Source organism: Temnothorax nylanderi, unplaced genomic scaffold (genome assembly GCF_030848795.1).
Source record: "Temnothorax nylanderi isolate EJ_2023f unplaced genomic scaffold, tnyl_v1.0 TNYL_tig0005_pilon, whole genome shotgun sequence".
NCBI lineage: Eukaryota > Metazoa > Arthropoda > Insecta > Hymenoptera > Formicidae > Temnothorax > Temnothorax nylanderi.
The window spans coordinates 2,582,329-2,608,545 of record NW_027249067.1 but is presented as its reverse complement, the minus strand read 5'-3'; the positions used below and the strand labels follow the sequence as shown (position 1 = coordinate 2,608,545).

General features: G+C 41.8%; 1 protein-coding gene across 2 annotated transcripts in view; it reads left to right on the top strand.

Annotated features, from left to right (window-relative positions):
• The window catches only part of LOC139776487 (uncharacterized), a 126,389-nt gene that overhangs the window by 94,555 nt on the left and 5,617 nt on the right, over positions 1-26,217 (top strand). The window contains exons 4-9 of one of the 2 annotated variants that reach the window (XM_071713178.1): positions 300-356; positions 20,284-20,420; positions 22,123-22,461; positions 24,914-24,976; positions 25,266-25,555; positions 25,826-26,122. In XM_071713178.1, the coding sequence (XP_071569279.1) occupies positions 300-356; positions 20,284-20,420; positions 22,123-22,461; positions 24,914-24,976; positions 25,266-25,555; positions 25,826-26,122 (1,183 nt within the window). The remainder of the gene's footprint in view (positions 1-299; positions 357-20,283; positions 20,421-22,122; positions 22,462-24,913; positions 24,977-25,265; positions 25,556-25,825; positions 26,123-26,217) is intronic. The other variant, XM_071713172.1, reaches the window with a different exon arrangement.

The window sequence follows — 26,217 nt, the reverse complement described above, 5'->3', positions numbered from 1 at the left end:
TCTTATACGTTATAATTGTAATAAAATAAATGAAGATAGCTTGCAAAGGTATAAATCAACGTCTTCGTCATTGTTATTTCTTCACTGATGTGCACCGTTATTCGCAAAGGAGTATAGAATATAAATAACCTTAATGTAATTAAGATAAAACTATAATGTTTGCCGCGATTCTCTTGATCGACGCAAGAAGTACTTGGTATCGCGCATGTTCGGTATCTCTTATGGGAAACGAATGATTTTCCCGATCGGCTTATAGTATGGCGTCACTAACGAGGGCCCGATTGCGCTTTTTGTTTCAGGTAGCGACGCGCTTGGCCGAATCGATAAGGAGCCAGCCTCGCCGGAATCCATACAAGGTGAGTTTGCAGAGTTTCATCGCTTGCTGTCGTATCTTCTTGATACGATTAACGAACGACGCCGCTTAATCTTCGACGGACATAAATTTCGTGCAGAAATAATACAGCGACGGAATAATGCGAGCGAAAAAAAAATGCCGCGTTATGATAATGAACCCGCACCACCAGTTTTTTTTTTATCTGAAATACTATCATGCGCAACAATGTCATTTGAGCTGTCAATCTTAATCGAATTTTAATTTTATGAGATCTTGATTTAGATTTGTTCATATAATTTTAATTTGTACAATAAAACCCAAAACTTTTAGATATATACATACGTAGAAATAGGCTCTTGAAGTTACACAGAAATATTATTCGATTGTAATGTTAATAACATTTATATGTACAAAAATTGAATATAAAAGAGTCGTATCTTCAAACAAAAAGGCGAAACGGATCTTATCATGAGGCGCATATTATTGGCGCATCTCGAGTTTCTGCTTCTGCAGTCCTTCAGACGGTCCGGAGACGTCGGCTAATTTTTTTCCACGTAAAATATGTCATAAAACCAATTAGGCTGGCTCTACAATAAGTCGTACGTCGGAGTCGGATGTCGGAACGTAGCCGATGGTCCAATGAGGAAAATTTGTTTTCGAAAAAGAACTTCTCTCATTGGATTACGTGTGGCAAGCACCGCCTACCCGGTTGTGCAACAGTTTATCATATTACTTATTGCCTCGAGGAATTCTTTCGTGGTGCGTAACTTTTAACTTTGGGGAATTATCCGTGTGCATTCACTGCGAGATTTTTCGTCATGATCATTGAAAGGATCAGTAAAACATGTCTAAAAACCCTCGTTTGTCCGACTGAATCATTGACGATTTTCAGAAAAATTCAGTCCTTTTCAGGATTCTTTTACGGTACTTACGAAGCGGAACGATTTAGAAGAATTTGAAATGCTAAAATTGCAAATGGTAACTTTTGTCTCACGCAACACCCACTAAATATAACAAAAGGAAAGGTATCGAGCGCGTGCAAGTTTCTAACGTTATATTATTATGTCGTGTGAAAGTTTCGGTTAGAGCTGTGTGACTATTGTCAGCAAATAGAAATTAGAGGGAACCAATAGGGCATATTATATATTCTGCAATTTAATTGTTTGTATCTTCCAGCACCGAAAATTTATGCATGACTACTTATTATTTATAGCGAATTTAAAAAAAAATTAAATTATATATTTTATCGCAAAGCTCATATTTCATGTGAGCATAAAAGGATTGCAATTAATGCGACAAATGCACTGTTGTAATTCGCAAAAATGACCGGTCGTTTAGATTCTTGCGTGTTTGGCAAAACAAACTTTTGTATAATAAACCTAATAAGGAGAATTGTTAGTTCCATGAACGTGCGTTTCGAGAACGACGGGGCATGCTCGAAGGGTGCCACGCGTCACGAGATCTGACATATAGCGTGTATCGTTGTTCGCAGAAAGCGCGATAATGAGGGAGATGACAGAACGTAACGAATGCCGCCAAACGGCTGCATCTGCAAAACTAAGAAACTCATTTGCTGTGCGTAATAACGTAATCCTCCGAGTCTCCTTGTTATTATCAATACATGGTGGCCATGCAATTCTTCTTTACTGCTAATTGCTATAACAATATCAATCTACTATCATATTTAAAAATGACGTTGATAAAAATTTTATTCCTAGTATTGTTTTTAACATCAATATTGTATATGGTATTGTACATTATGACTAATTAATACTGTACATTAAGACTAATTAATACATTGCTGACTGGGTGTTTGATGCGGAAATTAACGTCTGTGGCCAGTTATTTCTCATATTCAGATCCGATATTAAAATACAAAATTTTGTTTATAATATACAAAAGGTTAGAAATAAATAAACCATGATAAAAAGTGAAGGATAAATACAATTACTTACAAATCCTCTACAATAAAAACTTTAAATTTTAAACTTTAATAACTTCGCACGACAATTTAAACTGTACGTTTTTTACACATGAGTGAACTTGTCACCAGTCAATGTTCGAGCAACAAAAGAGCTGATATGTCTCCGATCAGTAATGTGTTATTTAACTACGAGAGAAACGAAGTGCGCGACTGTCATTAGAGAAATAAACATGGTTCGAGGCAAAGCTCGTACTCGTCGATGGAACACTAAACTGCGATTCTCACGAGGTGAAATAAAACGGGCGAATGGACAGAAACTAACAAAAGTGTAGAGCTAGCTGACAAAAAATCCGCGGTTAGGACCGGCCTCTCGGAAATGCCAAACCGGTCGTAAACGGAGGACCCCTCGCGCCCCTTCGCGAACGGTGCTTCTCGTAGAAGTATCACAAGGAGCGGACAAGTCGGACGAAGAAAGAAAAAAAGAAACGATCGGTAAATAGAAGCGAGGGGACGACGACGAGAGATCCGATAGGACCCGGGTCGGTGAGAGCGAACGGGATGGGGGTGAAGGATGCCTTCGCCGACCTGTGTTTTACTTTATAGCATTTAGCCCGTTGTTTGTCTTATTGCTATTAGCCTTCGTCAATTAGTAATTGCATTTTTAATGCCGATTCCGTGAATCGGGTCCACCGGCTCGACGTCCACCGGCCGGACGCAGCGCGGAGGCCCCAACCTTGGTGGTTCGCGAGCGGGCCCTCGGACGGAACGGCCTTAGTGGGGAGAAACCGTGATCTCCTTGTGTCGGTCGGTAGGCACCGATCGCTGCCGTTAGGAGGGGGGCATGTCATTAGGAGTCATTAATATCGCGGACCTCTGTAATTTGACACACTTCCGATCGCCTAGCGCCACCATCACCACCGCCGCCGCCACCCGCTCCATTTTTCTCCTCTTCCTCCGCGTCTTCCGAGCATTTCGCGAGCGTTCGCCCCGCGGCCACCACATCGGCTCCTCCTTGTCTTCCTTTTTGCGCCTCCCTGCGGAATCATCATGTCAAGAACGATATAACTGCCGACGAAACGTCGCGGTGCACTCCGCAGCATATTATTCGTGTCATTTCGCGTATTCGACATTCGACTTCTTCGATAATTAATCAATGGTTCTCATGAAAAAGAGAACAATCGTACGTCAGTCAAATTTCGGAGAGATGTCGCGGAAGAATGTAAAATAAGTCACACGGATTCAGGACGCGATTTTAGTACGATTTAGTATGATTCTTCAAATCTAGCCCGAGATAATTTGATTCTGACTGTAATTATAAATTATAAATTGTATGATAATATTTTAATTACAGGAAAGTCTTACGCTATTAAAAATTCTTTATTCCTTAACAGAAATGAAAGATACATCAATATTCATCTAAAAAATTGTTTGTCGCTTACTGTGTGCATGCTCGATTGTCGATGTTAGATTATTCATGTATTATGCTTTTACTATGTAGTCGAGAGACGCAATTATCTTTATTAAGCTGTCAAGCGATTCGAGACGTAGTGCTCGAAGCTGATACGTGTTCGATTACGAAATCGTACACTCGAGCGGATGCAACCGCTTGGTAATGCAGCCGCGATTAATATGATCCGCGGATGCTAATCGAGATTCTAATCGTTTATTCCCGCTTCGTACCCGCACACCTGTTCGACCGATATGGCCAGACCAGGGATTCTTTTAACGCGGACTTCTCCAAGATCTTTCGAGCGGTCACGTTACTCATCATACTTTCTAATGTGCTAGTATGAGTTTTTTTATTTTTATAACGAAATGATGTCAGTTGCCATTAACTACAAATCAAAGAAATCGCTAATGACGCTTAAAGAGCAAATCGTCACAAAACTTATTTTATTCGGTTTATTATTTATGAACATCTAATGATGTCGTTTAATAATAAAAGAAGGGTCAAAAGATTTGATTTTATATTTTCTAAATATTTTTTTAAGCTATAATGTTTCTTTTTCGATTGTATCATAAATTGTATGAAAATTAATATATATACATAAATAATAATCACTAATACGCGTTAAATATTAAAATGATTGTTTTTTTTTGCAAATAATCCAACATTACAATTATTTTTTTCATATCCTGTGAGTAACTCAGAACGATCGAAACGTCTCTATATAGCTTTAACGGTTTCGAAGAATTGCCTTTATGCGTCTTGAATCAAAGCACGCGCCGAAGGTCGATGGAAATCCTGAAGGACTGAACAGGGATCGATTTCGTTTGGCATGCAAACGATTCTTGCGATAAACTTGCTTGAAGAATGCCCACTCATGCGAGCACGGACGATAGTACGTCTTCTTGGTGACTTTGTTATTCAAATCGTTTGGGCCGAAACGATCGTGGAAAATCGCTTTTGAATGTCAAAACACTTTTCCCGCTTCTCCAAAGGAAGTCCTATTCTTCACACGTTGTGGCTAAGAATGTTCCATCGTCACGTCGGTCACGCATCAACTTGCGAAAATCTGATTTTTGCTGTTCAAAACATTTTTTTATTTTTCTCTTTTCTTTTTATGTAAGTTTTACTTTTAAAAACTCATTAATATTTTACAAGGTTAACAATTACGAATTAATTGATGAAAAAGTGATAATTTTCATTAATTTTATTAATTTATATTTTTATTGTATTCTCTATTTTTCTTAAATAAAATTATCTTATGAAAAATTTCATTCTTAAGCTTGCGACTATATTTCCAGTTGTTGTTAATAAAAAAATGAGACTATGTTTGATGAATTGGAATGATAATTATAAATAAGAATTCACACTTCTCTGTTTAAAGAAAATCGTGCTTGACGCTGAGAAGCTGTGCCGATCTTTAAAATATATCTCGATCGAACTAGTTCACTTTGTTATTCGAATCGGAGGGGTAAAACGAGATGGTCCTTTGAATATAGAGAAGCCCTTCCTTTCGAGCTTTTCGGGATTCATGCGTCACGATCGCAGCTAGACGGAGTGCAAATTCAAATTTCGCGATGGGATTTCTCGAGGATTTTCAGATTTTTATCGTCGGTATCCACCGGTGAATGTCTCGCAAGCGGAGTATGCTAATTCTGCTGGAATGCTGGAATGCGGTGTTGACTTCCTTCTACTTGCTCACATTGTTCGTCGACATACGTTCACAAACATGCACGCAATAGCCAAATAGTGATTTTACTGTGATTTGAATTCATTTCGCGAATTTCATTAGATATTTTTTTATTCCAAAGTTTATATTTAATACTTAGAGTTATGAATCACAATGTCAATTAATTTTAATACGTTGTTTAACAAAATCCAGAAAGGTATACATAACAATATCTCTTACACAAAAATATCTTTTAAGTATCTTCCGTAAAACTACGCGGCACATTCGTGCGAGGCGCCAGTTGAGATACGTGTATACGTCGTGAGAAGTCTAATCGCGTAAGTGGAAGTGAAAACAAGTACAGCGATCCTTTCTAAGAATGAGGGATCGTGGGCCGAAGATGAGCGCACCCGCGGACGTGGAACTAAGCAACGGATTCGCGATTCCCCTTTCGCGAAGCGAACGGGCTCGGCGAGATATTTTCTTCCCCAGTCGATGCGCATTTCTCACGACTCGAGGACGACTTCCGTCCTCCGTTCTTGTTCCCTCCTAGAGAACGAACGACCGGACTCGATTCGATCGCGAAGGAATTAATTCGCTCGCCCACGCTCCGAAAATTAAAGGAGCGCCGCGAAGAAGAAGCCGTGAGAAATTGTACGAGACGAGACGAGACGTTATTTATGAAAATGGCGTTGATCGACGGGTGGGTGTCGGCGCAATTGTCGTTACACGCGGCGCTAGAAAGGGAACCAAAGAAAGAGGCTAGCAATTAGCAATTTAACCAATAACTGTGCAATTGGTGATTCCATTAATGGGATGGCCGTTCCCACAGAGGACGGTGCGTTTTTTGCTGTTTTTCTAGCGCGGCACTGCTCCCCTCTCGTGAAGTTGCGCAATTGCTTCGTGAACGTAATTACGATAATTACGTATAATTATTGCATTAACGATTAATCTCTCTCCTCGCGGGATCGTCGATAGTGTCCGCTCGACGCACGTTTGATTTCGTACGGTGTACAATGTGTGAGGTCGGTTCTTGCACTTTTTTAAGCAGGTATATTGCTTCACTTTCTCTTGAAACGATATTGTTAGCCGTACTTTATTGTGACACGTCCTACAAATGTAACTACCTGTTAAACTGAGAATTGTTCGCAAACCATCAATCTTTACGAAAAAAAATGCCGCATTTTTTAACAGAAGCCGTCGTCGTGTTTTTTTTCCCACAATATATTTCTCTACTATAGAAAAATAAAAAAGATACATTCTTTTTGTTTCTTACAGTGAAATTCTGAATTTCTTTATAGCTAGAAAGGATTTGTAGTTTTTTTTTGGAAATGTTATTTCTAAAAGGAACGTAATTTACAACTTACAAGTGAAAGTGCATACTATGGTTAAAAAATGGCCATGCGCTATTTTAAACGGCAAGCTAATTCTTTCTACTGCCATAACTTGTGGAGTTATTACTCTTAAAATAAAAGCTAAAACTTAAAAAGACCCAAACCGGACCTAGATGAAAGTATAACATAGGAATTTTGTACGCTTTAAAAAGATGTGTCTATTGTAGCGGCAGGGACAATTAAGACAGTCGAAAGCCGCACGTGACAGCAGAAAATAAACCGTTAATAAATTCGTGCTGCGCCAGTGGGCGGACAAATTGACTGCCGATAGCGCGCGCGGGCTGTATCCCACGCGGTCGATTATACATTAATTAAACAATCAATATTTATTAAGCTTATTATTGGACATGATCGCGCGAGCCGCCCGGGCATTAATTCGATTGTACGTCCGGTGCGGTGAGATCAGGCGTATTCCGTTTAATAGGCGCCGTATTGTTCATAACGATGCAATAAATATGGACGCGGGCAAATGAAGACGATAAATTATCGAACGCCCCCGCTGTCAGCGCCCGGTGTCTCCCGTTTGCCTTTCTAGCCTTTCTACTTGCCTCTCTAAATTACTTTCAGATGTTAGAATAAAATTTTTCCTTAAAAAACACAAATTTTGTTGTAAAATATAAGTATGATTATTATCGCGTGTCACTATCTTTTGAAATTAAAGAATTTATAAGCTCTGGAAATAGAAGAACAAATTTATCTTATATCTGAACGTAATATCTATTTGTTTACATATCCAAGATACAAAGTATTAGGTGTTACAATTTTGTAATATTAAAATATTCATTAAACAATCTCCACCGTTTCTCCACCTTTCGCAAAGATTATTTTCATTAAATTTACGAAATAATAATAGGTCACAGAGACAGATACGATGGAATTGAGACTCCCCGCACAATACCGGAAGTAACAATTTAACTACTGGATGACCATTTAAACGTGGTTTCAACCCCTCGATACAATCTACGGTTCTCAACCCCAGCCTTTGCTTCCGCCTTTCCTTCCTCGCCACTTATTATAATCAATTAGCGCCACGTTATCTACCAGCACGCGATTGTACAGATTGTCGATACGTATACACTCGTTGTCGAGGGGTGCAACCCTCGTAGTTTTTTATATACACCGTACATTCGCGGGGGTGGGCCTGCAACAGGCTGATGAGTAGCAAGATCTTTCTGGGATCCCTTTTTTTACTTGTCTTCCTTTTTCTTGTAATGCGATATATGTCAGCGTGCTTGTACAGAACACGCTACGTGTACCTAAATGTGTATGTTTCTTCAGATTGTATTAAACCTCATCTACGTCACTTATTTGAATGAAAATATAAATTGTCTAATCTTTAATCTTCTGCAGTAAGTGTAATGTCATTTATACCAGATAATATTAGATTATACTTGAAAGTAGAATACCTAAAGTCATATGGAAAAAGTGGATCACCAATTACCACATAAATTATTTCGTACTCCCGGATATTTCTGTAATCTATTCACATGGGATCTTAGAGTAGTTTCTATCAATGGAGGAATGATATCGGGAGTGATATTGTAAGGAAGGCCAGCCTCTCCCTTCTCCCCCGAGGATAACGCAACGATGGGCGGATTAAATTGCGCGAGAAATACGAGACGTGCGCGTTTATCTTAAGCATGGAATTGTATGAGTCAGCTGACACACGGGAACCCAGTGTCTACAACTTACGGTATGTACGATTCGTCGCTCGTAAGGTCTCGTTTACTCGCGGTAAGGGTGTATGCACCAGCAAACAGGAAAGAGTGCGTACAAGGGAGCAGAAGAGAAAGAGAGAAAGAAAGAGTGACGAAGGCAGCGCCTATCGCTCTTTCCGCGCCTTTCCTCGAAGATCTTTTACGCTTCTGCAGAAACCCGATAGCCCTGTCAGCCATTAAGCCAGAGTCGTGCCCGGTGAAAGGTTGGTACGGAGGGCGAAGGGCGAGAACAGAGTCGGTAACAATCGGGGAGGAAAGAGAGAGAAAGAGAGAGAGAGAAGTTCTCTCCTCGCCGGTGCGTGGAGGAAAGGGGGTGGTAAAGTACAGAGGGGCTCCGGAAAAGGGAGAAAAAGGCGCACCTCTGTGTGTGCTCTCTAAGCAGAACCTCACGATCGTCATCTCGGTATAAGAATATAACGCGAGTGCGTTAACGTCGACACAGGTATTGCCGTGTAACCGTTAAAAGATGGGTGCGATTTTCTCCCCGGATATTATCGAGCGATTTTTGAATCTATCTTCAACGATCTTTGCGCTATTATTAATCCGCAATCGTCCTGTTCGCGTTTTAAATATATTTACAATTATAATAGTAAAAAGAGTATAAATTTGATATTTAAAATAATTATTATAATTCATGGTCAGAAATAAAAATCTAAATTAACATAATATTTACAATGTCGCAAGACTTTGACGTTCGTATAATTAATCGATCTAGCTGAAATTGACGCGATAAGATTAATTTACAAGGAAATAACCTCTGTAGAATCGGAAACGAATCCCTTAACTTTGTCACACGCGCATTACGGAAAAATGAGGCTACGGCAAAAACGCTATGGCGGTCCAACGATTGCAACGTTGGCCGTTTAACCGAGAGAAACGGTCAATGAGACGATTCTATTGCCGTGTAATTGTCATTTTCGTAGAGGAGCAGTGGTCGCGTCTAGACACCGGTAATTGTGGAACAAAAGAACAGAAGACGATGCGCGCAGGTAAACGTCACCGTTATATCCTTACCGAAACGATCATCTCCAGAGCAGTCGGAGTTTGCTGTCGTCGTCGTCGTCGTCGTCGTCGAAGTGGCGAGACGCCGGAATAATTAAACTCATTACGGCCGCCTAATTCTGATCGTCGTAGAGGCAGTGCCAAAACTCATAATTAATTTAATCGCTCGGCCAAGCAAGTTTCGCTAACAAAGAAGCGATGAGTAAAAAGAAAATCAGTAAAAAGAGAGGTTGTTATAAATATTCAGGATGGGAAGGAGGGTCCGCGTGGGAAAAGACGTATACATATTCTCTCAGTTAAGGAAACTTTATTGTCTTTATAACTATATCGACGTACCTCTAATATGCCAATTTATCTCAAGAAGCGGATTTACTCGCTTCTTGTATGAATGTAATGGAAACCTGAATGTAGGTTAACATTAATAGATTTGCGATGTATTAATCTCACGAAGGATGCAATTTTTTCCGTTCTAATTTTTATTCCTAACGTTTCGGAGCGGAACTGTTTTAACAACGGGCCTAATTACACGTGATACACTTGGTATTCTTCAGTAACAGAGTGTAACAGATTGAAATAGATTTTTCAAGAAATGTAATCTTAATTCAATGATGATAAAACGTTCTCCACAAGTAGTACTATCGCTCTCGCGATCTGCAATTATTCTTAAGGGTTAAAAGAGATTGAATCCTTGTGTATTATTATCAACACTATTTGTGTCTATCAAAAATTCATGTCCGCTTTCATCTCACGAAGAGTTGCAAGTTCGATCAACTGGGGAGTGATTCTGAAAAACGACACTATTTTCCGTTCAGCGACATTGTTTTTAGAAAAGACGCAGAGTGTGCGCAATCACGTCGACGCGAGCAACGATCGGCATGAGATTATTAAAGAGAAACTTCTGCGGGAGCTTGATAAGCCATGGGGTATTTCACACTCGGACAAACCTTGTATCGCACGGGGCGTTAATGTAGCGTTATTTAACTCGGTTAGATGGTCTCCCCTTGTGACTGGACGGCCGCCTGCCTTTAGCGGAGAACCCCTGGAAAAATCCGGGGGTGCTCGCCGTCCCGTGAAAACACCGCGGGGGCAGTGACACGCATAAAATAGCCAGCTATTCCGCTTATATAGCACGTCAGGTGGTAAGTGATCGCGCGTTGAAAGTTGCTCGTCGTCCGTCACTCGCTTACCGCAGTTTATATTTAGGCAGGGGTTGTGTGAAATTTGTATACTTAATTTTGATGAATTCACAGGTGTTAACGCTGTAAACACACATACATGTATAATTATTATATATACATATATCTATCTATAAATATATACATATATATACCTACATATCAAACATTAGACAAAGTTGTTTCTTAACGTCGCTGAGGTAATTTTTTCGTGTACATAATTTGATGTGAAAATATAATGCGTCCAATATGACGTAAATTTACTGTCTGGGGAGCGTTGGCGATCGCCGCCACTTTAAGAACGTCGATAAATTTTCATTCTCACGGAAGATGAATATCGATTCGGTAGGTAGCACGTGCCAAAAGGCAATATCTGGCGAATATGTTAAGGAAGTCGCATACATCGGGGTCAGTACAGCGTGAAAATAGAATGTAAAGTGCCTCGCAGGCCTCCCCGCTTGTGCCGATCGGCCGCGGGGCGGCCTTAGGCGCAATAGGGCGGTTTCCACAGGGGGTTGGTTTGACGTGTATGACGTGCCGGCCACGTGACCGGACTGCCGAGTCGACAATCACTGCCCCAGACTACGCACGACGAATCTTAAGTATGGGATATTCAAATAATCTCGACGTTGCCTTCTCGCTCTTTTTTCCTCTCGAGAAACTGGCGAAGGTTCTAGCTGTTCTAACGATTGACGAGGATTTCACGATCATCGTGTAACGCTTAAACTGAAATAAAATTATATTAATATTAGATTGAAAGTGAAGTAGCATAAAACACTGTAATCATATTCTGGAAAGAAAATTGCAATTTCCGGCGCGCTTAGTAATATGTCACCCCAATCTTCAGCGATTTAAAATTCTATTGTCCGGCTCTTTGCCTTCAGAAACGAGATCTAGAAATCAAATTTCGCCCAATACGCGGGAAAGTTGCTCGTAAGAGACTGGGAGTGGTCAGCATGCAGGTCTACCGCACCATACATCACTGCCAGTCGAGCGGCAAAGGGTGCCAGTGCGAAATGGTGTCGTGGTATCGTCGCGGAACTTTCCCTCCCCGGTAACTCTCTTTTATATGCATAGTTTCATTTCCTTATCGGAAATTTACGGCGAGCACAATGAAGGCAAAACGATTTCTTGCCCACGTCGCACCGCTATTTCTATGAGATTGCTAATCATTCGTTTTTACTTGCCATCAAAATTGTGGTGCAATTTTATTCGTTAAACTTTATCGAATTCTTTTAAGTTTTTGAAATATAACATTGATTCTTATTTTTATTATCTATTTTTTCTTAAGTACAAGTGTCTTTGTCTGCAAGCTCAGGGTTAAAATTCTTAAATTATTTAAACTCTTAAAATTTTCAATATTTAAAATTTAAATCAATGCCCAAAACACTCTATCTATCTGCATCGAAGGAACGGCTGCGTTTGATCGGGTAGCACGTGCCGAAGGGTCCGCACATTGCCTCCGTCTAACGGTATGGCCGCGTTGATGATGACGAGCGATGACGGCGGCGGCCTAACTGTTATCCGGTCGACTGTTTACCGATCCCCGCATCTGCCGCGCGATCGGCTATTTCGTTTTCATCGCGCTGCAACCGCGGTTAATGGCGCCATGCGTCCGAGCTTCTCTCTCGCTGCTTATACCTGGCCCTTAATTTGGGGTTTCGCCGATACAAGCTCTGGGCAACAATGATCATCGAATTTCGTCGATCAATAGCTCCGGGCCCACGCTCACCGTGGCTCACCGAAAAACAGACGGAATAAATTAGGTTCCATTCGCCGGACGGAATCCGTAATACCCATTCAGAGATTCGTCGCGCGCGTGATGTTGGCGATTTTCTCACATAGATCGTATGGTTGATTATAAAAAATGGATCTGCTATGATCAGCCTTACTTATTCTATCATGATGGAATGATAAAATCAGTTTTAAAATTGTTGGCTTTATTTTTAATGAAAGTTCTATATAATCGTTCAGCGCTAAATGAAATGAAAGTTATGACGAGAATCAAAGAAAGAAGAAATATACACATAAGAATATAAGAATAGAATTTCAATACGCACGTAAGAAATATAATCGCATGATATTTAAGATTATCCCGCGTTTAAGAATCCTCTCGAGTATGCAAGTTGTCTGGTACCCGTACATCTTGTCGCGCCTTGTTCAGGACGCATATGTGCGCGTGCGTAAAAAAGACACGGGAGAGAAAAGGGGGAGGGAGAGAGGAGGATGGCCACGTGCCTCCGGTAGCACGCGACCAACCTAACGGTTTTAGACTCACCCCACACACGCCGCGCTCGGAAACCAGTCCACCCCTTCTCTCGTCACCCTTGCCGGGCCGCCGGGCAATGCCGGTTCAAAACACGCCAGACGAAACACTGTTATTCTATTGGCTCTGGTATCTATCCCCCTATGGTGCCCTCCCCTTTGATACGCTTCTCTCGTCGTCTACACTCTCGTCGCGGTAACTGCCGCGATTTTCGGCGTCAACATCCGGACAATACTTATGCGACTCGTGTAGCTTCCCGCTTGGAATCCCGGCAGATCCTTACATGATTTTTACACATGAAACTTGTCCGAGAAAATATTTTTCGGGCAAGATACTGCGTAGTCTCTTTTACGACCATCTCTTACTTTTTGACAATTTATGAGATTTAGAATATTTCATATAATCAGGAGGGTATTGGTTTGTCATATACTTGGCACTGTTCCGTTCTTTATAAAGAACCCCCAAATCATATTACGTCCCCTTTAGCCATATTTTTACATGAAACAGTCGTAAAGTCTCGCAGTGTTAAAATGCTCGAGGTAGCGATGCGAAGACCGATCGGGATCCGATCTGTTTTGTCGGACGTTACCTCGCGGTACGTCTCGGGGTCCCGTTCTGAATGAAAACCAAGGCCCGGCCAAGCATAATCGAATGACGTAAGGCCCTAATAAAATCGTAAGTCGGTTGACAGGCGGTGCATATACCTCGGGAATAATACCCGGGGAATTCCTCCCCCGTAACCCGGGCCGGGCTGCATTGTCGTCGCCTTACGTAAGAATGGCGACGAAGAAACGACGCGGAAGGCAGATGCTGCTTAGACATTCGGTCGCGTTGCTACACGACCGAGAAAGAAGAACGGCTGGGAGGAGAGGAACCCGGCTCTAATGCGATCTGCCATCTTAGAGGGGTGCGCGTCTTGCTGAGACGCGAGTAAATCGGGGGAAAAGGGACTCTATAACGATGAGAAACGTCTACTTGTCGTCGTCGTCCCGTTGAATGAAAAAATGTGCAATTAATTGCGACATTTGCCCCATATTCGGACGAGAAAAAGTTAGTACGATATTAAATAATATCAAAATGTTGGTGGATTTTAAATTATATTAAAGCATATAGAAAGCGCTCTAAGTCATAATAAGAATATTTAGTATTAATTAAATTTGAAATTTTGCTTATATGCTCATTAATATATTGGGCACTGATCTATTTTTAACCGATTTTATTTTATTTGCCAGTCGGGAAGTAAATTCGGCTTTTTTTCATCGGTCGAAGAGAAATGACGTGCAATGGTGCGACAAACTCGACGTAAAAGTTCACGTTAGCTCGACCCTGGCGGCAATGCATTCTACGAATCGTGACTCCGATATGCCGTAAATTAATTCTTGAGAAATAGAAGCATAATCACTCGCCGTCACGAACATTAAAACAATCAGTTATACGATTGTTCCTAGCGAGAGTTCCTAGATTCGTGAAAACAATGAATCCCAACGCTGTGAAAAAGTTGATGATTTTTAGGGTCAAGAAACTTCTACGAAAGAATATTCTTTTTTACAATATTTGATAAAGATAATCGTTTACAATTAGAAAAAAATAGAAATCAATCGATTTCATTGCATCAGTAGTCTCGAAAGAGTCGCGAAAAGTTGTGAGAAAGTTGATCGATTATAAGACCACCAAGGAGCAAGAAGAAACAATAGTAAGAAGCAAAGGGGTAGGGAATCGAGTAAATCGCCGACGAAGGCGAGGTGATCGCGAATTCGCGGGTGGATCGCTAAGGTATAAGAGAGAGCGAGGGGGGATTAAACGGGGAGAGAATGCGGGACGCAACCGCGAAATCGGACCGAGCCGTGAAAATAACGATTTCTCTTTTGTGACGCGTTCCGTGTACGTTAAAGCGAGAAGGGCCGGTTTCAGTAGGAGGGATTCATCATCGGGCCCGCGTGACTCGCCGATATTTTTCCCCGGGACGCGCCTCGAGGAATCGATATTTTATGTAGATCGCGTGGAAAGAGCAGCACGCCCTCGTCGTCGGTGGCTATTCTCGCCCCGGCGAACAAAAACACCTTGAATTCGGAGAACGAGCGGAAGAGAACGTGAGTGAAGGAATAGGAGAAGAGAAGGGACGAAGAGAACGTCTGGGAGGGAAGCTGAACGGAGGAAGAGAGACTGCCCGCTTAGGAGAAGGGATTCTGGTTGCACGGTACTGTGGCCAGAATTCATCCAGAAAATGGAACTTTTTCATAGCGATTCCTCGCTCGCGAGCGGAGAAAGCGTCTGTCGCTATTCATCGGCCAAGTCCGCCAATTTAGATGGGAATGTATACGCTACTGTTCGGTGAAATCGGAACATGATGATGGAATCGACCCATGTTGCCTATTATACTCTAATATCTGATTTGTGATAAACGATTCTGTCTCGCGAGTTGATTGATTAAATATGCATTAAGAATTCACTGTGCGTACAATTCGGAAGAAAAATTGATCTCATTAAATTAATCTAAAGGTGAAGTTTTGATTCAGACGTGTCAGCGAAAGCTATAGTAGTAAGATTTTTTTAATCAATTATTAATAATAAATGTTACTATTATAATTACATTAGCAATGTTAAAAGTTATTTGGATTTAGAATTTTATGAAGGTTTTGATTTTACCGAATATTATTTAAGCGACTTTACGCATTCATTCAGACTTTGATTTTGACGAATTAGTTCTGGGAAACTTTTGTTCTGATGGATGTAATATTCATGAGAGGTGGTATATAATTCAGACGTTGGGTTTGTATGGATATCAGAGAATACTGCTTACATTGTGCTACTTCGTATTGTGTGTTTCTTGAATTATAATTCAGATTAGCTAGGAAATGTTTGTGTTAACACACGTAACAGTGTGAAAGACTTGTTCTCGAAGAAATTATCTTCATTAGAGTGTATTCGCAACGTTTAATTTAGCGAATAAATGATGTTTGCATTTTTAAAATTAAATCTCCGATTAAAAATTAAGAAATTTTTCATTCTTGCATACTATTTACATTTTCAAAATATTATATAAATTATCATTTCTAAAATCATGTACGAATGTCACATTTAAATTAATAATAAATCAATCCCAATAGATTCCCTACTCTGATTTCTCGGTTTGACTTTCTGATTCGATAAGCAGGAGATCGCCACGATTAAATTTCTTTGCCCCTCTTTTCGTCAGCCTCGACAGCCAGTAAGTCTTGCCAAAAACCGCATAATCCTCGGTAGCCTTCAGGTGCGCTATTGTGCGCCGTTTTATCACCTGACGGACGTGACTCGCACGCGGCGAGCACTCCTGGAGGTGCTCGCCGCGTGCTCGGGTCGTCGGCCACGTAGTTTTCGCCGTAGGTCACGCCGAGGAGTAGTCGCTCTCTTGAGGGACGAAGGCGAAGGTCGCCGCCGCGCCGCCCGTGGCCTAGCATCCTCGACCTCTCGTAGGAGCGGAACGTATATAACACGAGGGCTGCATCCCACAGCTGCACCTCCCCACCGACGCCCGCTCGACCGTGTGTGTATCATCGCTCGCTTGCGTTCGTGCGACTCTCTCGACGACGGTGTTTTTCGACTCGCGTACGTGCGAGTGTGCGTGGGTGATGGATAGACGGTTACCGTGTCACTCGTGCAAAGCGCTAAACGGACTTGAATGGCTCGAAATTGCATGGGCGACTGCATTGTGACCGCGTCGACGGCACAATGGATCGCCGCGCGATGAGCGGGCGAGTGTGCGTGCGCCGGTGTGTATGCAGATGCGGCACAAAGAGACGTCGAGGATCCATCGGGAGATAACGATCTTCCAGATGAGCGACACATTCTTTCTCTATCGTACGGCTCTCGATATCGAATCGACGCGCCCGCGCCGGCTCTAGATCGGCGGGTGGATCGACGCTCCGAGAATGGCCGCTCCTTTTATCCGATTGTAGGGTCGCAGGTGTGAATTTACTGGTAGTTTGGAACTAATAGCGAAGTCGTTATACTTTATTTCTCTTAGTCGCGGGAGGAATGACGTGAAAGATATTTGCAGGAAAGATAGAGAAGGATCGAATTCTTACTGATTGTGAGAATAGCATTGTTTTCGACATTCATATAATTCCCTTTTGAAAGTACAATAGTTTTTCAAAATCCTTTTATACAGAATAATCTTTGGTACCTGAAGATCTATCTCTTTCTAGCGCAACCGATGGCGCAACTTTACGAAAGTACGTTAAAAATCCGTTAGCGTTCACATCCACGTCTCGCTTTTCCTCTTTCTCTTTCGTGGATACGAGCGACGTGTCTCTACACCCTTAACAAAATCTATCCGCGACTATCCGTTGACTTTTTTTTTTAAACTATCGCCTGTGATTCGCCGAGAGCGAGGCGTCAGTTACTCGTGTACTAGCTGGAAAAAAACCGGAAAAAACCGTCGCTTCCTGTCACATTTACCTCCCCTTTCGTCTTCTTCTGTCTCCGAGTACGTGTGCGTTTGTGTGCGATTTTGCGCACGCGTGTGTCCGTTACAAAAAAATAAAACCAATCGGCGGTAGTTTTCATCCGCCGAATCACTCGTTCTCCTTCTGTTATCAAAGACGTCGCACCTGGTGTATAATACGGACCGTCACATCTTTAACGCGTCGTTCACCGTAACGTACAAAGGAGAGCAAGGGTAAAATCAAAACCGGCAGAAATTGCCCCAAAAATCTTGGACCCCTTCTTTTATCCCCCCCCCCCTCCCTCACTCCCAGCGCGCCGTTTTTCCCGTTTGCGAAGAGTCGCGGAGGGGCCCGTAGATTCTCACGGAAAAAAAGCGTAATTTTCGACGAAAAAAGGGAGGGACGATGCAAATTTGTGGATGAAAAAGGAAAGCCGTGTGTGAATCGCCGTATGTACCTGCCGCAACATCTTGCGCGTTCGGAAAGGACGGATGAGGAGCGCGGGGAGTAATGGATCGCGCGAACGAAGGAAAGAAGAGGGCCCCGAGATATAACAAACCCGGGTGGGGCGTAGAGCGTGCCGAGCGGAGCGAAATTTTATAGGGAATCCGCACCAATGCCGTGCGTGCGCGCCAGTTTCCTGGAGGTATTCTACCTGACCTGTTGCGTCTTTTTTTCTCCCTTTTTTTTTACGATTTCAGGGGAATCCTCCCGTCAGGTAACGCAGATGGAAGGAGCGAAAATCGGGTCGTGGGCCCCCGAAAAGCGATGCCGCGCTCTCGCAGGATATTCACAGGATTTTGAATTCCTTCGCTCTTCTTCCTATAACGATCGTTCCCGGCCGGGCCCCCGGTAGCACCTCGACGGAGAATCTCCGTTCCCCCACCTGCGCCCGCGGCAGAACAGCGTTTTTACAAACGCTCTCGCGAGCGTTTATCTCCATTTTCGGTTTCTCTTCTCAGCTTTTATCCCGGAATCGGGAGTCGATGGGAAAGCATCACGGAGAGGAGCGGCTCCAAATGGCTAAGCGACTTCTACTTTTTGGCGTCGCTGACCCTCGTTCCCCCCTCGACATTACCTTTCCGCGGTTTTCGACTTTTCCCACAAGAATGCGAGAGAATAGCTTCTTTCCCTTGTCTTTAGTCGCGGTTGATTGCTCGCTTTAGTTTACGTGTTTTTACGTTTACCTCGTAAACGCGCGCGAAGGATAGTTAAGAGGTCTACAAAGAAGCGTGTAGATAATATTGTTAGAACGACGGTGAAGATGTTAAGATCCGTAGTATAATTGATAAATAAAATTAATCAAGTTTATCAATATAAATATAATTGCACATTTTACAAATTGTACAAGCGTAAATATAATTTTTATGTTCATGTTTGATACAAAATAACGTATACATTATTTATATAATATATATATAAATACTATAAATGACAAACTACGCGTTTACGTAACCTGTTAGACATTATATAAATTGAAAAATGTCTATAAAAAATTTCTAACTTTTTTGTAATAATTCGACAATGTGTATAAAGATTTCCTTTCCAATATGTTTACACATAATTTATTTAAAATATATTTACATCAAATGTATTTAACTTGCACAATTTTGTTGCGATCAATTTATGTGCAAAAAGTGTGTATGAAAGACGAAATCTTAAGGTTCGTTGATCCCGATAACGTACATGCAGTCTTATTGCTGCGACAGCGGCCCCGAGTGCGACATACGTTGAGTGCTATAAATCCCCTTTCAAAATAGTGTATCGGCGTATCGAAATAATTATTAAAAATCGCGCGAGCCAATCGCAGCGCGCAAGTCCGTGTTCTCCGAATCAGCGAATCGGTTCCGTGCCATTATCCAACGACCCCGGCGCGAGCGAGACGAAGGAGGCTCTCGGTAAAGGGGTGGCGAGGGAGAGAGTAGTCATAAGATACGATGATGGATGCTCGCGCGAAGGGTTGCTGCTATCGGGTAGTATAGGGAGAGAGAGGGCACGCCGAAAGGGCAAAAGGGTTCTCCTCGACCAATCGGCCTGACGTAACCGATGCGCCCGACCAATCCTCGGGCCCAGCGGGGCCATGTAGTGGTGGGGAAGGTTCGTGCGCCCTTAGGGGCACAGTTTCGTTGCGTCATTCTGACACTCGCTCTGTATCAGTTCGTCGACTAAGACCGGCGCTGCAGGACTCGGGACTATCTCCGGCAAGCTCGCTTCTTCGGAACCGCTGTTTTGATAGGCCTTCGGACTCGCGGGATTAATTGAGATAATTATTCGCATAAATATTCATGAGGTGTTAATGAGAGATAATTAAACTTAAACGGTTTAGCATTTTCGCATTTGATCGCTAGTTGATATCGCGCGCAGAAAGGTGAAACGTCGCGTTTTTTCTCGGAGTGCACAGGTTTTTCCGTCTCATGTCTTGCGAAGCGCGATGGGATCGCGCCGATCGATAGATCGACGTGGGATCGCCGAGCGCGATCCTTTTTACATTCGCGTGAGAAATCGATCACCGTGCTGGCCCTCGAGAAGCGTCCCAATGTAGGGACGACGGACGGAACAGACGAAGCTATGATGGTCTTCCTGGAAGAATCCAGGATGATCTTCGCGGACATGCGTCTTCATGCCACCAGCACGCCGACCAGCACCCCCACGCGATACCATCATCATCAGAAGTATAGAGCGCAGAATAACAACGATTGTACGGCAACTGCGAGATTCTTTTCTGATAAACTTGATAATAAGTTTGATACGAAGTCTAAAAATATGTATTTTAAGCTTATATCTCTGAGAGTTTTACAACTTTCAATGTTACGTTGCGTCTTGAGTTTGTAATAAACGCAAAGATGTCATAGATTTGACTTCAAAGATTTATCAAGCGTAAAAAATTTAGATCGAACAGACATTTAAATCGAGGTTTTTTTTTGTTGCAGATGCAGATTTGCACGGCGACGTTGATGGTCCTGAACTTAGCGGAGATGACAGGAGTATTGCAAGTGACATCCAAGATGTCACCGAGCCACATCTTGATAATGACTCCATGGACTCGGACAGGGAAGCTCTTAATCTGGTAAATAAATTTTGATCTCGTATCTGTTTTGACTTATTCCTTTCATCTACATTCGCGATTATAATTCTTCTTTCTGATTGATATTGAAGTTGAATCATTTTATTAACAATCTTATGAGAATTTCTCTTATACCTGTGTAATTTTATTTAATTTTATAAATTATGTAAAATAATATACACTATTCAATACTTTATAAATTTGTAATTTGCGATTAGAAGACAAATAGATATTGATCGAATCTTTGTCGCGTATCACTACGCGTTAATAATTATCGGGAGGCGCATGGAGAGTGCTGAAAAGAGGCGCGGCTTTTACAATTAGTGCCGCGAGCAAAATATACGAGTATAATTCAAATAATTTGCACGGCATCTTGCGTGCACGAAGCTACAGATGCTTGTTGTATAATACGCGCGAAATTAGTTGCTCTTCTTGGTCTTCGTGTGTCAACGATTCTATTAACATCGACGATATAATAGAATGTTCTCGAAATTAATAACGAAAGGCAAACATTTTTACAGTCTTAACAATAGATTATTATTATCGCCATTGAAAAATATAGAAACAACGTGTTGCTTCTTCAGCTCGTTATTTAATTTGACATAAAAACGTTATAAATACAAAGTTTATCAGGTATAATATTTTTTTAAATAAAATAATCTGTATATAGAAATAAAAGGATTGTACTAAATATTTTTCTTATAAATAAAAATATTGTGTTAAATACATAAAAATCAAATAAATAATTAAATAATTTTTTATTTATTTTTAATCGTGCTTGGAAACAGTACCTATATATAATGTTTTTATGGGAATCTTTTTTAATTAATCAATCTTGTTTTTGTTTGCGTTGTTATTAATAATTAAATGTGTCTTCGTACTTAACTCGTCAATAACGTTTACAAAAGACGATTTTCTTCAATAACTTAACTTCAATGGTATTTTCTCTACTTATTTTGACGAAAGCGTGCTTTGTCATGTCATCCATTGTCATCTGTTGCCTGTGTGCGTTGCTTAAATGTATCAACAACGTTACCAATCCCATTTGCGAGCGTAATATCCCAGCGTGCTTTCTTTCGAGAGGAATCGTTCAGGAACGCGGCGCGACCGTGTCTTCGATTTTTTTCGTACTACAGGACGCTCTTGACGGGCGTAAAAAGCGCTCGCGATCAATATTTGACAAATAAATAAAGGAAGCCACTAGCGAGATGGACGACAAGAAGGGACGACGGTAGGGAGAGTAGGTTTTATAAAACACAAAAGCGCAGGATGGACCGTAGTGACCAATATCCTGACCTGGCCGAGTGTAAACACGGCTTTGTTCGACGGGCGAATTTACTCTGTAATATTAGGGAGGGTGGCCCGCCTCGCGCGCGGCCCGGCTGATTCTTCGTGTTCCCGGTCCCACGTTACAGCGTGAAATGTCGTAGCCCGCATTTCGAGGGAATCAAAGATTGTCACTTGATAGTATCAAACGATAAACTATTCAGTCGTAGGAAACGCTAAAAGTTTTTATAGCGCTTTTACTGACCGTAGTGACGGCTCGTGATATTGACTATTATAATTAGAAGACATCTTCTCGAGCAGATAAATATAAATCTTGAAATATATACTGCCGATTATATATTTATCACAATTTTTAACTAAATTTAAGCTTGATTTGTTAATAAAAATCAAATGTAATGTAAATTCAACGTTACTTCAGGTCACGGATGTCTCGCAACGCAACAGCAGCAGCGGCACCAGCGGCAGCGCGTCCTCGCCGAGTTCCGGAATCAGCAGCCAGCTCACGGGCAGCCACCAGCAGCAACACACGTCCGGCCAACAAAACAATAGCAATTCGCAGGCCGCGCTGGCGACCGCTCAGTTGCTCAGCCAGCAATTGCTGATGCACGGTGCATTAGGGACCCAGGATATCCAAGCGATCGCCTCGACGCTGCAGCAACATCAACTGCAATCACTACAGCAGCAGCTACAGCAATTCGCCATGTTTCAGGCCAATCCGGCGGCGGGACAGATCCCGCCGTTCTTCCTACAAAATCAGGTGGGTGCACGGGTAATCAACAATGTTTCACTGTGAGCTAAGATCGGGGTCCATTAAAAATAATATTTACGAGCTCCATGTTCCGTCGATAACTATCTGCCGAATTACTTATCTATTTAAATCACAAATTGCATTCCGTGCCGTTGCGATTCCGTCGGAGGGATCGAAGCCGATCGAAGCGCGCAATGTTCGGCCGTACTATCTGATCAGGGCGCAGATCAGGCGAGAGCGAACGTCTTATTCTTCGCGTAAAATGCGCGCGAACAGCGCCAACTTGCAACCGCATCACGGCTGAATTTCGCGCTCCATTACGTCGCATTAAAGTCTTTTCAAAGAAGTAGTCATCGAAATGATCTCGACAAAATATTCTCCGATGAAAGTTGCCTGTTTATTTTAGTCTTATTGTGCATTCTTATATTGTTTCGCGTCGATGACGGGAAAAAGTGAGATGCAATGTAATTTATCGCAAAAATAGTAGCTAAAAAAATCTTGGTTGTTAATTCGGTTGCGTAAAAATGAAAAAAGTTATCACTAAATCATAATAATATAGCAATACAGAAAACGCGTATAAAACGGATAATAATTGAAGACATCCCCGGAAAAAGGAGAGGCGTACAAAGAGATTTCCTGATTTTCCTCGATAAATATCACGTTTCGAGCATGGTTTAAAACCCGCGCTTGACGATCGCCGAAAAAAGAAGCGACATATTTATCAGTCGTCTCTCGCAGCACGCATTCCTCCGATGAAAGAAGCGTTCCACGATTTTCTCACTATTTGTTCGTCGGATCTCTCTCGGATCGGCAGAAGGTGGAGGAATCGATCCACGATATCCGGGGATACGTTGAAAAACGATCCCGCTTCCTGGATGCGCTCCCTCTCCCCCTCCTTCGGCCCTTCTCGCGAGCGATCTGAATGGACCGGGCTTTGCATTTACGAATAAAAAAAAAAACTGCGTCTATAGAATCCGTCACGACGTGCGCGTGCAACTATAGTCTCCGGGAAAAATCAACAAAACGACTTCGAGCTTTAGCACGCTTAATGGGCAGCCGTGCTCCGCCGTGTGTATTATATATTTATTGTGCATGCACACGTACACGCGTGTATTTGCGCGTTATAGGGCCCTAGATATTCCCCGTCTCTCTATCGGAAGGTACCGCGCGATGCCACAAGGTGGGCTTATAGGGCCCTTCGGCACCTTGCCCCGGGGTGCCTTTTGTTACCTCACACGTGGCCAGGATGTTTCCTCTTTTCAACGCGCTCCTTCTTCTTCTAAGGGAGGATCGTCCTCATCTGTTCTTCTTTCTTTTTTTTTTTCGCGCGGAGCATTAAGACAGGCACACGACCTTCTTCACTCGGGAAATCGCTTTGCCGAGTACAACCTGACCCTTTCAACCCCTTCGCGGGCGGTTACGCGTGTGCGCCACGTGAGGACTTTTGTGTGGCTTATCTGCCGCAACAGAGGTTTAATTTCTTCATTCAGAGATCACCCTTCGTGAATCCTTTACGTCTTGATTTTAATCACTATGAAAATTGTGAAATATTTTAATACAGAGTGAAAAATTTTAATATGGAATAATACCACTATTTTTAAAGGAATCTTTCGAGTAAATTGTGCAATCGGAAAAATGAAATTTACACTATAGATACACACATACAAGTCACAAAATACTTTTATACGTTTATATTTGTTGACTAAGTTTCATAAATGTTACAAATTAATGTACGCACTGATTTGTTCATCAATTATTTCTTTCTTACTACTTTTTCATACAGGAAAATGTTTGTGTTATCAAGCATTTCTGTAAATATTTTTAAATCGTTGTTCTGTTTCTTAAATGCCAGATTAGTTCTGCTTGAAGTTAAACAGAGTGTCTCTAAATTGTAGACGTTAACCTGTCGCGGTTGATCCCGCACGTGGCTCAACTCGAGGCGTTTCCGTAGGGTGTCTTCGCGGCCACAAAGCGCATAAACTAGCTGCTCGTATGCCGGCGACACGCGACCAACCCCGAACCCTTTCCCGACCGGGAACACCGTGCCCGTGACGCGAACCCTTCATCCTCATAATCGAGCATCGTGGCTAAGGAATAGATGAAAATAATCGATCGGACAGATTCAACCCTTGGAATTACATTTTTCGTACCTGTACGCGCACGAGCTCGACACGTGCCGCGCGTTCCCTAAAAATACCGAGACATTTATCTTCGAGATTGACGGGTGCAAAATTACATATAAGTGAATGTACATAAATTGTATTTTTGAATCATATAATGCTCGTTTCTAAAGATTTTACATGTAAGATCGTAGAGGAATGATAAATCAATTATAAAGCTGAGTTTCGTTTTGAAAACGCGTTTTAAAAACACCGCAAAAAACGAATTTCTATTACAAATAGAGATAAAGCGCAGATGACCATTATGTTGATTTTCACCAATGGTCGTCAACGTCTTGCAGGGGCTGTTGCAGAGCGGTGGCTACCCGACAAGACCGAGTCATCCGCGCTCACAGTCCATGCAGGTACGATTTAGGACAGAGTTGTATCCAGATATTAGCGATTGCGAAATTTATTTCCGAATGGAAGCATGAAAATTGTTTTGTAATAATTTCAGATAAAATTCCTTTCAAAGTGATAAAAGTATATTATATCCAAGACATGTCTAAACGTCTCGATACAACTTTAATTTGCATGTTTAAGAATCTTTATTACTGCGGTCGATTGTGATTATTTTATATAATTATCTTAATCCTGTGTGTGTGTTTTCGAACAATTTGTAATTTATTTAAAAAAAAAACTAAAAATTATTAGGTCCAAGCGGCAGCGCAGTTACTACAGAAACAGCAGGCTCTTCAGAGTAGCGGCAATTTAGTTGGGCGAAGTTTGGCGCAGAGATCATCACCACCACCTAGCACACCACCAGCAGTAAAACCGACAAGATTAGAACCTTCACCGGAGGAAACAACGGACCTCGAAGAGCTAGAACAATTCGCCAAAACGTTCAAACAAAGACGGATCAAGCTTGGTTTTACTCAAGGCGACGTCGGACTCGCTATGGGCAAACTTTATGGCAACGATTTTTCCCAAACTACGATTTCCAGGTAAATATATTCTTTGTTTGAATTGTGATAAAGTAAGTATAATTCTCAGGTAGCGCAACCGTTGTAAAAATGTTTAAAAGACGTCTTGATATTATTCTGAATTTTTTATTTATTTTCTTTTATGGACTTTTAAGCTTATACATTGCTCGAATTTTTTTCTATAATAAAAATGAGATAAGACAAAAAAAAGTTTATTTACATTATTTCTAATTTAATCAAATAACAGCTACTGGCTTTAAGTTAAACAAAATCGATGATTCTGCATTCCAGGTTCGAGGCACTGAATCTTTCCTTCAAAAACATGTGCAAACTGAAACCACTGTTACAAAAGTGGCTCGAGGATGCTGATAATTCATTGAACAATCCTAACTCTCTGTCGAATCCACTTACGACACCGGAAGCGATTGGCAGGCGGCGGAAGAAGAGAACGTCGATAGAGACCAGCGTGAGAGTGGCCCTCGAAAAAGCTTTTATTCAAAACCCAAAGCCCACGTCCGAGGAGATAACCCTACTGGCAGATAGCCTTGCGATGGAGAAAGAAGTGGTTCGTGTGTGGTTTTGTAACAGGTAGATATTAAAACGTTAAGATATATATATAATTATGGGAAAAAATTATATTTTTTCCCCTTTTTTTTATTTATCATAACGATAGATTGAGGATT